The 18,340-nt window shown below is 28.0% G+C and overlaps 1 protein-coding gene across 4 annotated transcripts in view; it reads left to right on the forward strand.

Annotated features, from left to right (window-relative positions):
• The window catches only part of LOC136079536 (uncharacterized), a 49,939-nt gene extending 33,916 nt beyond the window's left edge, over nt 1-16,023 (forward strand). For 3 of the 4 annotated variants that reach the window (XM_065795339.1, XM_065795340.1, XM_065795341.1), the window contains 3 exons: nt 9,957-10,149; nt 10,401-10,509; nt 14,476-16,023. In XM_065795339.1, coding sequence (XP_065651411.1) covers nt 14,533-15,867 — 1,335 coding nt within the window. In that variant the 5' untranslated portion in view covers nt 9,957-10,149; nt 10,401-10,509; nt 14,476-14,532 and the 3' untranslated portion in view covers nt 15,868-16,023. The remainder of the gene's footprint in view (nt 1-9,956; nt 10,150-10,400; nt 10,510-14,475) is intronic. The other variant, XM_065795338.1, reaches the window with a different exon arrangement.
• Nucleotides 16,024-18,340: the final 2,317 nt, after the last annotated feature.

An 18,340-nucleotide genomic window follows, 5' to 3' on the forward strand; every position in this document is an offset into this window, starting at 1 on the left:
TGCCTGTTCAGCACAACTGGAAATAAAGGCAGACTAGAGTGGGTTTGGCCCAAGGAGATTCAAATATAATGATATACGTTTTATAATAGACTAACTTGTATCATTAAATTTATTGGTTCTATGAAAGTCATATACATTCTTTTAAAAATTATAAAAAACTGACACCAATTTTAACTTATCGATATAATTGATAACTGGCTAATATCAGGAGAGAATTTAGTAAGCAACGTTCTATAAATGTGCTTTAAAAAGTAATCAGTCAAAAAAAAAATTATACCTTTATAGTTACAGCAGGTTTATATAACAAGTGACTGGATTAGTTTGTATTAAAAAAAATTAAACATTTTCGATACTTTTTAATTAACTTAATAATTTTAATAATAAATTAGAACTTTGTTTCATATATTCCAATATATCGTTAGAATTAACTTCCTCCAACAGTTCATAATTCCACCCTCATTAACAAAACGCCTCTAATGGTATTTGCAAATTGATTAACGCAATCTATTTTAATTCTCTTTTAGCTCATTAAAGCTTTTTTCACTTTTCACCTAATTAAAAGACAAAGTTAGAATGTATTCGTACGCCAAGTATAAGTTAATCAATGCCATCGAATGAGTATTAAATTTACATAAAAGCTTAAAACAACAAAATAAGCAACGAGAACGTCAAGGAGTTTTTTTAAGGTTTAGATTTTTCCTAGGCATATTATGCAAATAACCAAAGTAATTATTAGGAAATTCCGTTCCGATCGGAATTCCGACCGGGATATGTAACTTTTAGGTCATTCCAGTTTTGGTCGGAATTACTAATTTTAAGGCCGCAATACCGGAATTAACTATTTATCTTTTTTTTAAAACATGCGACACAGGCTGTGTAAATTAAAAGATCATTGTCCAACAGGGTAATGAAGAACTATAGGTAAACCTAGTAGAATATACGAATTTTTTAAACAAACACAAAGTAGTTATATTCGCAGTAATCAATTATGTTGGGATTTCTAAAAGTTCAGGGATATTGTGGTGCAAAAAGAGTTGGAAACTAGTTTATTAACTAAAAAATATATTATGCCTAAAACTGTAAATATTTCAAATTTATCCTGAATGGAAAAATATAAAACAAAGAAATAATTTTAAATATAAATATTGCGCAGGCGAAAACTTTCAATAAATAAAATACAAATAAGAAACAAATAAAAACAACATATTAGATTTAAATGAAACAAGGATCAAAATAATGATATAGGTTATATATATATATATATATATATATATATATATATATATATATATATATATATATTTATATATATGTATGTATATATATAAATATAAATATATATATATAAATTTTTTTTTTTTTTTTTTTTCCTTTTTTACATTTCTTCAATATTTATAAAATTACAAGTTAAGATATAATAATATAAACAATTACAAGTAAGGATTTTTACTATAAATAATAAAAAAAAAAAAGAATGCGGAGACTCGTAGAAGACCTTAAGGTCTTGTCGTCGAGAACCGCTGCAAATTCGTTACAAATTTACGTGTTACATATTTTAAAATAAATAAAAAAAACTCTGTTTAACAATATTAGAAGAAAAACATAATTTAAATAAAAAATAGAAATTTTCAAATAAATTTCCTATTAAAAGTATAAAAGTATATTATCAATAGACAAAATGATTTTCTTAAGTTTCCTTTTATAAGAGGTATAAGTCCATTCATGAGAAAAGTCAAAATGTTTCAAAACTATTTTATTCCAAAGAAAGGCTCCTCGGAAAGAAACACCAAAATTTGTATGCGAAAATTGTAGTCGAATAGAATTATCATTTCGTAGATTGTACTTGTTTTTTTCTTTTATTGAGTATAGGTTATGAAAGGAAGAAGGGGAATCGTTGGTTTTACATTTACACATAAAACATAAAATATTATAAACGTTTAACTGATATATATTTAAAATATTCATTTCAAGTAAGAGAGGCCTGGCATGAGTAAAACGGTCTTTAAAGTTTATTAGACGTGCAATGTGTTTCTGTTGACGATAAAGAGGTTCTAGTATACTTTTGTTCACACTACCCCAAGCAATGTTAGCGTAGTTAATATGGCAGTGAATAAAGGAATAATATAATTGAGTTAAAGTATGTTTATTTAAGAAACTTCTTGATTATATAATATTCCTATAGTTCTAGCAATTTTGTTATTTAGGTTGTTAACGTGGTGTTTCCATTTAAGATTTTCATCAATATAAATGCCTAAAAATTTTGTAATTTTTGTTCGCTTTATTTCAATATTGTCAACAAAAATAAGTGGCGCAATAGTTGGAATTAATTTTTTTTTTGAATTTGGGTAAAAAAGCATCCATTTAGTTTTTTCTATATTAATTGATAATTTGTTTGATTTGAACCAGTCAGAGATTTTAATGAGCTCAGTGTTCATATTTCTAAATAATGTTGTTAGATCATTGCTGGTTAAAAAAAGATTAGTGTAATCCGCAAACATAATTGTCATTAAGTTTGAGGCTTTGTAGAGATCATTGATGTATATCAGGAACAGCATTGGGCCTAGTATTGAGCCTTGTGGCACTCCACAAGTTATGTTTAATAAATTTGATGATAATGATGAGTCTATTTGAATAAACTGTTTACGATTAGTTAAATAGTTCTTTAGTAATAATAAAGTATTTCCAGTGATTCTGTTCTAGTTTGTTATAAAGAATTTCATGATCTATAGTATCGAAAGCTTTCGATAGATCTATGAAAATACCTAATGTGTATTTCGATGTTTCAAATGAATCACCAATATTTCTTGTTAGTTGAAGTATTGCATGTTCTGCAGAATTATTTTTTTTAAATCCATATTGGTTATTATATAATATTTTGTTTTCTGATAAGTGGTTAAAATTTTTATTATATAATATTCTTTCTAGAATTTTTGAAAAAACTGGGAGAACTGATATTGGGCGATAATGACTGAGGTTTGTAAGTTCTCCTCCTTTGAAAATTGGGGTAACTCTAGCTATTTTGAGTTTGTCGGGAAATACTGCTTGGTTTATTGAGCACGTAAAGACCCTAAAGAGAATATTTTTAATTATGTCATATGAACCAATAACAATATTTCCGTTTACATCGTCTATATATATATATATATATGTATATATATATATATATATATATATATATATATATATATATATATATATATATATATATATATATATATATATATATATATATATATGTATACATATGTATAAAAGTTTATAAATATAGATTATGAAGCCACGATGCTGAATTACAGGTTGTCACTTTAAATTTTGAAGGTAAAATATTACTTAAGGCTAATTCTTGTTCCAGCCGGAATTTTATTAACAACTCCGGCAATTCCGGTTCCTGCCGGAATTCAAAATATCCCATCCGGTGCATTCCAACCCATTATCAAGATTTGTTAAATAATGTAAGGTTATGTTGCATAGACATAGATAAGATATAGTTATGTGTTTAATAAAATTTTGCTGAATTATTTTGAATGCAATATCACTTTCATCGGACCATTCATTTTTAAGAACACAGCAAGAACTATAAACAGGGATTAAAATATAGATCATACCAACTATCTTTAAGTTTTTATTTGATAACAAATATTCATAAAACGCATGACAGAACTATGCTTTAAAATTATATTTTAAAATATAATTTTACTGACAATCATTTTTTTTCTTTTCTCCACCACAAGACATTAGTGGTGGAGAAAAGAACAATCGCAACAATCGCACTACACAGGCGTTAGGGCTTGAAATGCAATAAAAAATTGCACTATTTCAACAGCTCAGAACCACATCATTTATCTGGCAGGTTACTAAAATACTAGAACCAAATATAGTTAAAAAGTTTTTACTTGTTGCGTTATTTAAATTTATCTTGTTTTTCTTCGTTTCTTCCACAATATTTTTCACCTTTATTTTATAACTTTTTATAAACTTCACAAATTTGGAATTTTGGTCACAATAGTTCGTTATTATGACAAAGAGCTTCTTTATTTACAAATAAAATCAAATTTTCAACTTAATCCCAAGAAGAGATACTGTCCAGTTTCATTCAACTGTAAGCTTCGAACTCTTGTTATTCATACGGCTATTTATTAACGTACATAATTGAGCTCTCTCATTCAAATACATTCGAAAATTCAACAGATACATTTATCTCAATATTTATTATATTTCATTTTCTTGAAAATAATTTAAACTTTTAAAGATTTTAAATAAATTTTATTACTTTTTTTGTCAGTCAGAAATTCAAGAATTTATTCTAGGATATAGATTTTTGGCTAAACTATTCTTCTCCTTTTCACGATACACAGTTCTCTCATAGAATACATAGATAAAGCAGTGCATACATACATACATACACACATACATACATACATACATACATACATACATACATACATACATACATACATACATACATACATACATACATACATACATACATACATACATACATACATACATACATACATACATACATACATACATACATACATACATACATACATACATACATACATACATACATACATACATACATACATACATACATACATACATACATACATACATACATACATACATACATACATACATACATACATACATACATACATACATACATACATACATACATACATACATACATACATACATACATACATACATACATACATACATACATACATACATACATACATACATACATACATACATACATACATACATACATACATACATACATACATACATACATACATACATACATACATACATACATACATACATACATACATACATACATACATACATACATACATACATACATGCATACATACATACATACATACATACATACATACATTCATACATACATACATTCATACATACATACATACATACATACATACATACATACATACATACATACATACATACATACATACATACATACATACATACATACATACATACATACATACATACATACATACATACATACATACATACATACATACATACATACATACATACATACATACATACATACATACATACATACATACATACATACATACATACATACATACATACATACATACATACATACATACATACATACATACATACATACATACATACAGGCATATAAAAGGAACAGCCGAGGCGCAATGGAAGCGCTATTGTCTCAGAAACAAAGGATCCGTGGTTCAAATTGCACCTCTGGGCAAGTTTTGGGACATTAGTTAGGAAGGAGGCGTGAACTTCCAATTAAATTCTTATCCGCGGTGTTATGTGTTAAGACGGTAAGGACTTCTTGGGACACCTAAATAAGATTAAAAAAAAAAAAAACTACAAAAAAGTCTAGCCTCATTAAAACAATCATTAAAGAAATTTTTAATGATAACAGGTACAGATTCCTAAGATTGAAAATAGGATTTGAGAGCTTGTTATATTTGTAAGACTCTATTTACACAAGAAAACAAAGACAACAACCTCATGTTTAAGAGGTATAACAATTGTTTGTATTCTACATCTACAAAATTACAAAAGCACATTTGTTCTTCAGTTTTTACTGTATATATTAAGTAGTAATTGAATATTTTTAAAATAATTGACTCTACATTAATGGAAAGTCATTTCTAAAAAACGATTTGGATACAGTTGAGCAAAACATGAGCACGGCATCTAGATTTCAACATTTTAGGGTTGAGGACTCTTTTCAAAAAGCTATACACATTAGTGCTCTGACGCCTGTTGTTACCTACAATGTTAGTGTTGATGTTATCCCCAGCAAAGCAATCTATTTTTGATCCATATTTAGAATTTGCTTAGTTACTGCTTGTGATTTTGCTCATGCACATGTGAACTCTTTAACTTTTTTTGAGTCAGCATATTGTCATTCATTAGTTTGTGACAGTAAATTGCACAGTTTCGTGCAATATGTTGACATAATCTATTGAATTGAAAGACTGGTGATGACTTACTGTATGAAATGCCAATGCACCTTTATCAGCATGAAGTTTTTCCTAAAGTAGGCTATCTTGTTTAGGCTGTAAAAATAACTGGATTGTTCTTGAAGACGCAACAGATTTGAAACATTTTTTGTGTTGTGTTGCATTAAAGTGATATCTTTAGCCCCTAAAATAAAACAATATTTAATAAAAAACAAACAAAACAAACAAAAAAAAGATGGTCTTAAACATCAAGGTCTGTCGTCATTATTATTATTAGCTTTCTTTTGTTTCTATTTTTAATTGTCTTTCTTAGTGTTTGCTTTTGTTTTATTTAGCTTTAGCTTAATACACGGGTTTATAGTCTCAGTTCCGTTTCGTAAATTATCACAAAATTGTTTAGTAAGATAAATATTTCGAACTTAAGTTAGTGATTAATTTGGCTAGGAATGATATTCAGCTTTAAAAAAATTTAATATCAAAGATTCCATATCAAGGTAATATCAATATGTCATATACTAATTCTCAAATTTTTTCTCAAATCTCAAATTTTTGAAATTTGTACTTTTCTAAGCAATTTTGACATAATTTGCGGAATGAAACTGAGACTATAAATCCGTGTATTGCTTAATCACAGCGGGAAATTTTAAATTGAAAACATCTAGAAATAGATGTATCAACTACTAATTAGGCCTACAATACCATTTACAATATCATTTTTTTAAAGTTGTTTAAAGGTATTTACAAAAAAATTCATCTTCTAGATGTAATGCTCTTTGATTGAAATATCTTTTAATTATAACAATCTTAGGGTTGTGATACTCATGGTTTAACATTTACCAACTTGCGAAACCTTTGACCTTTTAAGCTAAACGTTAAATTATTATTTCAAGGAATAACTTCTTTTGTAGTCACAGCTAAAATACTATTTAACCTTAATGTTTAACGTTCATGGTCCTTGTGTTCGCGAGTTTGGATGCACGCGCGTTTTTAAACTTTATGCAATTGAGAGAGAAAAATACGTGTTGTTTGAGCAATGGATTGGTGTCTAAGATGATTATACATTTAATAATTTTTTCGTCCTCAATTCTATGTAAAAGCTGTTTATTTTGAAAGTGACTTTTTCAAAAAATCAAGTTATGGATAACAATGATTACAATGTAACAATATTTCTTCATTTGTGAAATAGTTTAAGTATTTAATAGAAGATTTTTATAGAAACCTACGAAAAGAGGAGGTTTCTTAATTTTCTCTGAAACTCTCCAGAACCTTATTTTTGGCCTTAAAATCCGAAGATCTCTGGGGAAATTTGGGGGTATGAGAACCCTATATATAAGATAAATGTGAGTAAACAATCAAACTTTAAAAAAATAATAGAGGTAAATTAATTTTTAAACAAATAATAATAAAAAAAACTAATTTTTGTTGTAATACTTTTTTTATTATAGTTTAAATTATTCAAATCTGATGGGCAAGCGAGTTAAACTTTTTTTAAATGAATTTAATTAAAGGTTTTTACTTGTTTATAAGAAACTAGTAAACATATTCCAAAGTCTTAGGAAACTATTAGAATTAGGTTACCTAATTTAATTTGGACATGCAATCGATTGTAATTCGATTAAATAGTGAATGGGGAGCACCGTTAGAAGTTTCCTAAAGTTTTAGTTTAAAATCAATCAAATAGAAACAATAACAGTTGGCTATAAATGTTTTTTTTTTACTTGTTGACAGCTTTTGTTTTTTAGAATTGAAGTTAAAAATTAATATATAGGGGAGACCGTGGCAAGATGACTATGTTATGTTGATGATTTTTAATTTATTTTCAAGGATAGTAAAATTAATTTTACATGAAGATGTTAAAGTAACCCTTTGTGATATTAAATATACTAACATTTATTATCACAAAGAGCTATTTAAGGTTGTGAAAAAATTAAAATTAATTTTATTTTTTCACAACCTTAACAAATCGTCATCTTACCCCAATACTGGAGTAAGATGACTTTGACCTTTGAGCAAGATGACAATACAGAAAATAGTTGAACATTTTTTATTATATGAATATTTTACATGGTTTAATAAATCATAACTGTGTTTTTACATCTTACAAACTATCAAATTAAGCGTAATGTAATGTTATGTAATGCGTAAAAATAAAAGCGTAATGTAAAGTAAGCGTAATGTAGTTTTTAAAGCAGTAAATTCATGTTTGCTAAAGACAAGTGAATTAACGACATTTCCAACTGTTGCTGCTCAAGTAAGTGGTGCTTAAAACAATCACCACTACTTTTGTCTGTGATATGTCACCCTGGTTAAGCGACTAAAAAGTTGTGACATTGCTATAGTAGGTCTTTGATAGGCCAAAAAATGACACATCAAGGGGCTGGAGACGATGTGATGTGTGGAGCTGCAACTCAATCATGATGATATTTTTCTCTCTATAATATAGCCTCCAAAGTTATGTGAGTTTTTTGTATGTCAATAATCAATAGAGCAGGAGATTCTTTGCTTGGTTTTACGTCTAGATAAAAGTGCTTCAAAAATAGTTTAAAAGATTTTATTGTTGCTCCAGCCGTTATCCCTACAGTGGCTATAAGTTGCATCTGGTTTGCGTAAACTAAGTTTAAGTTTTTTTTGTATATTATCCAGCCAATATTCTCCGGCCATCTATGTGTTCTTGTTGAATGCGAAATACCAGATTTTTCAGGAAAGCCAAAAATTATTCTTTTCTACTGTTTTTTTATTAATTCAAAAAACATTCTGTCCATTGCATTTATGTAAAATTTCAAATCTTCTTGCTGTGTAATAAAGACTTCCTCTCATGAAAAAAAAAACTAACGTTTTTGTAAAAAAAATTTCAGGACTCAGATTTTACAGATTTGAATACAGATTCAATAGGAGGATTTAAACTAAGAGGTTAGGTCAATTAATTACAAGATTCAATTTAATATTTTTCTTAAAATCTGTTCAGAATATATCATTATTATGAATCATAATCACGGTTAGTTTAATAAATTACGATACCCGGGCAAGATGGCAAGCTAGGTAGTTTGCCCCCATCATCTTGCCCCAGACTGCATCTTTAAATATTCGTTTTCCTTGCCATAAAGGAAGACAATTAATTAGGCTTTTTTTTAAATAGGTAGTACTTAAACCAAGTTACTTATAAATGTTAAAGAGAAATGATATAGCTTACCTATATCTGTAGCAGCGATTATTTACACATGCATAAAAATTATATTGTGGCATAGTAATCAATAAAAGATTCACTGCTAATACAAAAATGGCAAATTCAGCATTTCTATATAATTTTTTAATGAACAGCCTATAGGAGAGCCAGCAGTGTCCAATTGATGCTGCCACAAATTTATTGTTAACATTCTTTATCATGCCCTGCTCTGAGTTAAACCATCCAAATTTAGCTTTTCAGCCGCCTCTGACTGCTTACCACTCTTGTTTGTGTGATGGCATTGGTATGGTACATGTGTGGCTTAAATACTTATACCACTGAAAACTAAAATAAAAAAGAACAAGTGTTACACTATATTTGTGCGTGAAATTGTTACCTGGCCCACATGTAGAAAGCATATATTAACTATATATTGACACTCCTTTATAAGGTATAGCATTGGTGAAGTCCATGTGTGACTATAACTATGCATAGCTACATATCAGTTAAAAAATCTTTTTTTATATATAATTCTATTCACAAGTACATAAAAGCATACAAAAAAATTTAAAATATTGTTAAAATAGTTTACTCCATTTACAATCAAGAGTTTTTTTTTAATCAGGTGTCAAAGTATGTTTTTACAATGCTAGAAAAACTCATGTTGCACATAAAAAACTTATGTTACTCATAAAATATCAGTCTGTTTGTTGTTTAAAATGATTCAAATATGACGCAAGCTAGAACAGACTCAAAACTTGCAAAAATTTGAAAATTATTTTATGTTTCAGGTCACGCGTATAGTCATCGTGATCACTCTACTACTGGAAACATGTAATCCAGTGAAACCTGTTCTATGTCCTGCTGCCTTAAAATTATTTGCTTTTAAAGTAAAGGCGAGAAGAAGTTACTTCCTGTCATCAATACCTGTTATGTTTATAGCGATTGTCTCTTCTATATATTTGAAGGTGTCTAAGTTACCATGTAAGATTACCTGTAGTTTACAATATATGTATGTTTGTGTTCTGTCTTTTTCTGGCGTGGTGTTACTATACTATACCCTCTGGTATAGTGTGAGCTCAGTTACCAAATAGTGTCTCTAACTATAAAACTAATGCTCGCCTTAACTTCTAGTGTTTTGTTAGATGTAATGTTTTAGCTTATACATTTTTAAAGTATCTCGTTTAAAGTTTATAAGTACTGCTTAGAGAAAGTAATTTTTTTTTCTACTCTAGATTAGGTCAGGTCAGTTCAAGATCATAACGATCACCCTGCAACTGGTATAATGTAACCCAGGAATACCTGTCTCATGCCCACCTTGTAAAAGATGTTTAAATTTTACAGGTAAATATGTAAATTTATTTTACATTGTTTCCTATCTAGGATGATGAATGCTTTTCTAGACTCTACTCATAGATTTTTACTTGTGTCTTCTTGATAGTGACTTCCTTTAGTCTTCTAATGAGGGTACAGCTCTAAGACTTAGTTTAATGATTCTAAAGCTGGCTGGTAGTATGGTTTCCTGAACTCTATGGTAGCTCTTGAAGAGGCTGATTCCATTAACAGCTGTAAAATATTATAGCATTAACAGTGCTATGCTGCGCATTGATGGTTTACCTGCTAGTGCTATTGTTGTACATTATTCCACATAAGGAGCCCTAAGTTATGATTTTTAGTTAAGTAGCAAAACTGAGAAAACGGCGTAGCTCATTGCTTTGGATGCTATGTTCTATTTATGAACAAGTCAACTTCTTTTTTAACTTAAACGATGCCCATATATAATGCTCATCACACTAAATAGCTTGGCTCTAACACCACTGACCCTGCCAACTCTAAAGCCCATAAACTTTTTATTTCCTAATCTCTTGCTCAAAAAAAGACTTGATGAGTTGTTTTACAGACTACTCTGATCATTTAACTTCACTCCTTGATTTGAGTTTTGTCTGTATCTCTAGCTTTCGTTCAGTTTCTCCTTGCTCTCTTTAGATAGTTCCGACCATGCAATTACTTTTATAAATCTTTCATCTCAAACTTTTTCTTTGGACTCACCCTATAACAACACTGCATACTACTTCCCAAAAGCTGACTGGGTTTCTTTTTTTGACTTTTATGTGATAGTCCTTGGGTTAATGTATAACACCTCTCCGCTGATAATTGCTTCTCATGCGTATCCTCCTGGATTGAAGCAAATATGAAAGACTTTACTCCTTTAAGTTAGTTCTAAGTCAAGCCTCATTATATTACGTAGCTCATACCTTTATTTATACCTGTTATAGCTATTTATAACGTTTATTTATTATTGCAAGAAGTCAATTAAAAAAGTTGCAGTTTAAAGTTATACTCCATTATAGCTAGTTTTTTAAATCTTATATCTTATCTCAGTAGATAGTCTCTTGAGACTTTTGGAAAATATTTAACAATGTCATTAACAATGGTAAGTCTAAAATCTCTTACTTATGGGACTTTTATTGCAGGATAAGTATGATCATAAGATTTATAATTGACTCTTGAATTTAATGACCATACTCTTTCTACCAATCCAGTTAAACAAGTTAACCAATTGTCAGACATTCAAATTACTTCTAACCCCTCAAACTATTTTTAAATCAGTCTTCTTTTTTCTATTAGCTGAAATATGAAACAGCAAGGTCTTTAATCAACACGTTTCTAACATCCCATCTTGAGTTGAATAACTAACTTTATGACAATTAATATGGTTTCCTATCTTATCGTTTTATGGTTGATTTGCTAACTGCTGTTAAATGGAATCGACGAGAAAGAACAATTGCTATTACATATCTACAACTTTTGATAAAGTTTAGCCTGCTGTTCTTCTTCATGAGTTTGCTTCATATGGTGTATCTGTGAAAATTAATGAGATTATCAAATGAATTAATTTTAACCGCTTCATTAAAGTCATCCTTGGAAGCTAACACTCTTCTTCTTTTCCAGTAGTTTTTCAGATATCTTTAGGTTCTATCTATTATCCTGTATTGTTTCTTATCTACATAAACGATCTTTATGAAAACTTTGAAATCTAAAGTGGGGTTATTTGATGACTACTCAATTGTCATATCAAAAAGTCTTTTCTTTTTGATTGCTTGGAACAAGAACATGATCTTGAATCTGATCATCCTTTTGTAACATCTGGGTGCTTGCAGTGGTTTGTGAATTTTAACTCTAGCAAAACTCAGCTATATACTGAAAACAACTATCGCAACATTGTCAACATTTGAATATTAAAGAATGGCAATATATTAGAGTTATGACTTTTTCTCAACCTCATGCTCCTATACTGTATTTTAATGAACTTTTACCTGAAAAGCACGAAATGAACTATTATTTGCATATCTTTTGAAAAAAGTTCACCCCGCCTTTGAAAAATTGATTTTATGTCAAAATCGAATAGGGTTATGACTTTTTTTCAACCCCATACTCCTGTATATTAAAGTCAGTTTACACAAAGTTACAAATGTCGGGATTGTATTTGATTCAATTATCTCCCGTACCAAATGTTTTATGTTAAAATTCTTTTTGTGAAAGACTTTTTTACAAAATGAATACTTTTGACATTGACAGCAACAATTTTAAATGTTTTGTCAAGTTTGGTACATTATATTATTTAAATAAATATAAATAATAAAATATTTGTTGAAAATAAATATAAATCTTTATAGAAAATAAATATAAATACTTATAGAAAATAAATATAAATATTTATAGAAAATAAATATAAATATCTATAAAAAATACAAATATTCATAGAAAATAAATATAAATATTTATAGAAAATAAATATAAATATTTACTGAAAATAAATTTAAATGTTTACTTTAAATAAATATAAATATTTATAGAAAATATTCACTACTATTTAATGTGTATATCAGGTAATGTAATATTGTAAAGACCTGCAAAGTGATTTCACTAATTCCCTGGAAAGCCTCTAGCAACATGGAAATGCCCTATAAAATGCAGTTTAATACAATTTTAAAAAAAGTGTTAAAGCTATACTTTAAAGTCAGTTGGAATAATTTTTATCTAAACTTTAAAAGCTTAAACATTTTTGAAAGTCAAAAATGCTTATCCTTTTAAGTTTCAAAAACTAGTTGTCACTTTAAGTGGATTTAAAGTATAGCCTCAAAAAATAATTGAAAAACTGTATTAAACTACTTTTATTAGGGTGTTTGCATGTTGCCAGTTTTCAAGGGTAATTGCATATTGCCAGGTTTCTAGGGAAAATAATAAGTTTCTAGTTCAAAATTGCATCATTATTTTGGCAATTTGGTTGAAAAAACTTGTTCATTATATACATTATAGAAAGCAAAAATAATTTTATAATTAAGTAGATCAGAAATTTACTTTTTGTTAAATTTTGACAAAAATCATGTTTTTATTTTCCAGAGTTACCTTAATTCAGCAAATCACTAAAACTTCTCAAAAATTTTGTTTAAAAAAAGTATTAAACTTTACATTGTCAAATCTTTCAAATACTAAAATCTTTTATGATAAAATTCGAAATCTATGACTGCATATATTCTTTGTTTTCTATTCAAACGATTATTATCGGAATGGAAAAAAGTCTTATTGTTGTAACATTATGGTCGTATATAAAGGAAACGATTATCACAAATAATCCAAAACTAATTTTTGGTCTTGTGTCCGTGTCATACATGTTAGCATCTTCCATAACAACATTATTTGTTGGAAGATATGTTGATAGACGTTGAAACATCAATACTTGTTTTTTGCAGTGCAACATTTATATGCTTACTGGGAATGTAATCTACAGTCTTCCCTTTTCATCGTCATTTTTAATTGGAGGTAGAATTGTTGTTCCAAGGCTCTAACAACAGAAACTTTGCGAAAATCATGCTTATTTAGTAAAAGCATATATACACATAAGTTTGAAATTTGATCTATGTCTGAAATATATTTTTACTAAATATCAAATAATGCTGCTTTAAAAACTAATAACACATCTAAATTCAAAAATCTCAACATTATCGTTATTATAAAATAGCATAAATAAACATATTTTAAAGTCAAAAAACTTTAAGGTTCTTGGTTTGTTTAATAATTCAAAGTATATTATTTTACCTCGTTTTGGTAGTATTTACAATTTAACGCTCTTATGCAATGTTTTTAAATAAATATTTCTTATGTTTGAGTTGTATTTTATAAGAATTAATTAAAAATATTTGACTCATCAATTCATAAATATTACTTATACAACAGTATAAAAATAAAATTAAATAATACTTATTTCTATACTGTTATGTTGTGTTAATAATTTAAACCTTACTTTAGAAGCACAAAAAATGGTTGCAGAAAAGAAAACATACTTTTATTGCGTTTTCTATTCAAATGATTATTATTGGAATGGAAACAAGTCTTACTGTTGTAACATTATGGTCGTATATAAAGGAAATGATTATCACAAATAATCCAAAACTAATTTATGGTCTTGTTTCCGTGTCATATATGTTTGCATCTACTATAACAACACCGGTTGTTGGAAGATATGTTGATAGAAGTCGAAACATCAATACTTGTTTTTTAATATGCAACATGTATATGCTTACTGGGAATGTGATCTATAGTCTTCCCTTTTCACCGTTATTTTTAATTGGAGGAAGAGTTTTATCTGGCTTTGGCGGAGCATTAAAATCTATCATTTACAGCGAAACAATTCGCTGTTACCAAGCAAATGAAATAAATTCAAAGCTATCAATCTTATCAACAATGGTATATTTTGGGTTTATGCTAGGCCCGGGCATAAATTTCTTTTTTAAGAATATAAATTATTTTATAGGTGACTGGCATATACAATACGTAAATTTTCCTGGGATTTTTTTGAGTATTTTATGTTTTATTATGGAGATTCTTTCCATGACGATGGTGTATGATGTTTCTAAAGAGCTTGATTATAAAACACTAGATAAAAACACTTTATCAATTGGTAAAATAAATAAGTTACATATCGATGATATACTACCATTATTAGAAGACGACAGAGAAAACGAAGCAACAACCGTATTTAAAACAGCAAAACTTCAACCAATAAATTCAAATCAACATAGCGTAATAGCGATTTTAAAAGTATTGTTTTTTAGCTTTGATTCAGCATTGGTTTTGTTTTCAAACTTTTTTATAGCATTTTTTTTCATTAACACAGACATTTGGCTACCGCTATTAATTATTGAGAAAATGAGTCTTTCGGTGACGGAAATAAATATATGTTATGTTGGAGTAAGTGGAATCTGCGCCATCTTGTTAATAAGATTTATATATAGACCATTTTCTGATGAAAAGATGATGATAATAACAGTTTTAAGCTTAGTAGGTTTTTGCTTCGTTAGCGCAGGTTTCATTATTCTTTCATATATTCCTGATAACAAAGCTTTAAACATTTTAATGAGTATTATTTATATGATAAGTTATGCAGGTGCACCTATAATTACAGATGTTTATTTTGTAATTACGCTTGCTAAAATGGTAAATTTAAATGTTCTGACATTTGTAGACAGTGTTCGATCTTCAGGTTTTACTGCTGGAGCAATGATGGCTTTTTCTTTTTCCGCGTTCATTTTTGATTATGTTGCCATATTTGGAACATTGTACATCGTCATTATGGTAGTTATTGCAATTCTGTTTATTTGCAGAAAAAAACATTTTATCAATCCAAAACTAATAATATAAGTGTTGCTGTTGCTTTTGTTGTGTTGTTATTGAATATAACCTGTAGATAACTTAAATAACTTGAATGGATTTAAAAATTGGAACTTGAGTTACAGCATGAAAGTGTTTTTTTAAATCTTTTTAATTAGCGTAAAGTAATTTATATAACTTATACATGTGTGTAACTATATATATATATATATATATATATATATATATATATATATATATATATATATATATATATATATATATATATATATTCAGCAAAATTTCCATAGTTTAACTTACAATTTGTACATATAATACATATAAATGAATTTTCATATTTATTTATATAATACATATAAATAAATTTTGTTTATTGCAATAAGTATTAAGAATAAATAAGTAACTAATATTTTAATAGAAAGTAATTATTAATTTGTTTTATGAAAACTTTGAAGTTTCAAATATTTCGAAAACCATAAAAAATTTCTATAGCTTCATTAAAAGTAAACCTTTATAATATTTGTATTAAATAATAAATTTTCAATTTAATTAGTTTTAAATAATGGGTACCTTTAATGCTAATTCGTAGATTCGGTTTTTTATACTTTTTACATAATTTTCTAAACAAACCTCTGAAATATAGTTTCATGCTTGTAAAAGTTTTAAATTCTCCTATCGTATTATACTGTCAAAAAATTCCATATATAGTTTGTTCTAATATTCTTCATAAATATTGAATAGAATTAAAATTGGGTGAGTGTGATGGCTAATCCAAAACATGTATATTTTTTTCCCGGAACCATTGTTTTACACTTCGTGCTATGTGAATTGCCGCATTATCTTGTTGGAAAATCCAATTCTCAGTAGGTAAACCTTCACTAAACTCGATAAAACATCCCCTTTAAAGATATTCATAAGTTCTTGCATTCATTTCTGCTTATCAATGCTATCTTTTTTTTTAAATCATGCTATTAATACTTAAAACCATCAGCCCCATCTAGGTTAAACTTTTTTTATCGGAAAAAATAACATTTTCCCATTCTGCGTCCCATGTCATGTGGTCCTTGTCATGTGGTCCTTGGCAAACTTAAATCTTGCACTTTTATTTTTATTAGTCAATGGTGGTTTTGCAATCATTTTTTTCTACTGGAATTGATTTTGATAAAGTTAGCACAAATCTTGTGGTCACAGGTAATTTCAGTTTAGCCCATATTTGGGTTGCTGTTTGTACGACTGATTGGATGTTCGGATAACGTTAAACGCAAAATGGGAGAATGTTGTCTTCTGGTTATTTTTTTACTTACGCCCTTTGGGCAATATTTGTTGTAATTTTCACCTAAGTTTATAAATTATTCACTTCATGATGAGACTTTTTGATTTTCTTGTCGATTGAACAAACCTATATCTTTATAAGCAACAATTTTTGCTTTTTCTTCCTCATTTCACACCCTTCCGCATGGCATTGTAATAATCAACTAACAAGTGTTAATTAGAGATACACAAAACAAAGAGAACAAACAAATCAAAATCTTAGTCAACTTTCAATCAACTCTTGTTAACTTTCAATCAACTCTTATAAGCAGTGGCGTAACTAGGGGGAGCACAGCCCCGCAAGCCGGTAGGGCCCCGGAGCTTAGAGGGCCCCGCGAAGATTTTTCACGTATTCTTAAATGAAAAACAGATAATTTTTCAACAATAGGAACTCTATCATAGAATTTAATTTCAATAGAAATTCTATAATAGATTTGGTTTCAATAAAAGTTTTATCGGAGAATTAAATTTCAATAGAAGTTCTATTTCAGAATTTTACTTCAATAGAAAATCCATTATAGAATTTGTATTGAATGTTAGTAAACATTAGCGAATAGTAACGCTGTCTATTATAGAAATACCGCTGATATAATTTAGTGCTTTAGTATTTGTCGATAAAGTCAGGTGATTTTAAAGTGGAAAATTAAAAATAAATTATTAAATATATTTATATTTAGAAGGTAAGTGCTTTTCTATTTATATGCATTCATGCAAAGCAGTAAAAAAGTCATATAATTATAATTTTCATTACAATAAGTTGAGTTATCAAAATGTTTAGCTAATAGGTAATAATTTAGTTATATTTATTCTAGCGATTTAAAATATCCTATATAAATTAATAATGAGATCTTGAATTTTTAAATAAAAAATGTATATAAACGCGATACAGGTAGAACCATGTTTTTGTGTTGAGTACGCACTAGGTTTGCTATAGTACGAGGATAGTACGAATTAACAAAGAAACACAAATTATGTGTACATATTTGATATAAAATTAAAAGGGCAGAATCAAGATACGAATAAATACAAATTAAGTTTATTATTTATTCAAAAATATTTAACCACATATATTTATATCTATAGGGTTAATACATATAATTGTTCTAGTATAACATTTTTCTTACAATAGCATGGGCTCAAAAAGAACTTATATGAGTGGAGCCAGAAAAAGGAAATTGAAAAAGGAGGCTGA

This window comes from Hydra vulgaris, chromosome 04 (assembly GCF_038396675.1).
Source record: "Hydra vulgaris chromosome 04, alternate assembly HydraT2T_AEP".
Lineage (NCBI taxonomy): Eukaryota > Metazoa > Cnidaria > Hydrozoa > Anthoathecata > Hydridae > Hydra > Hydra vulgaris.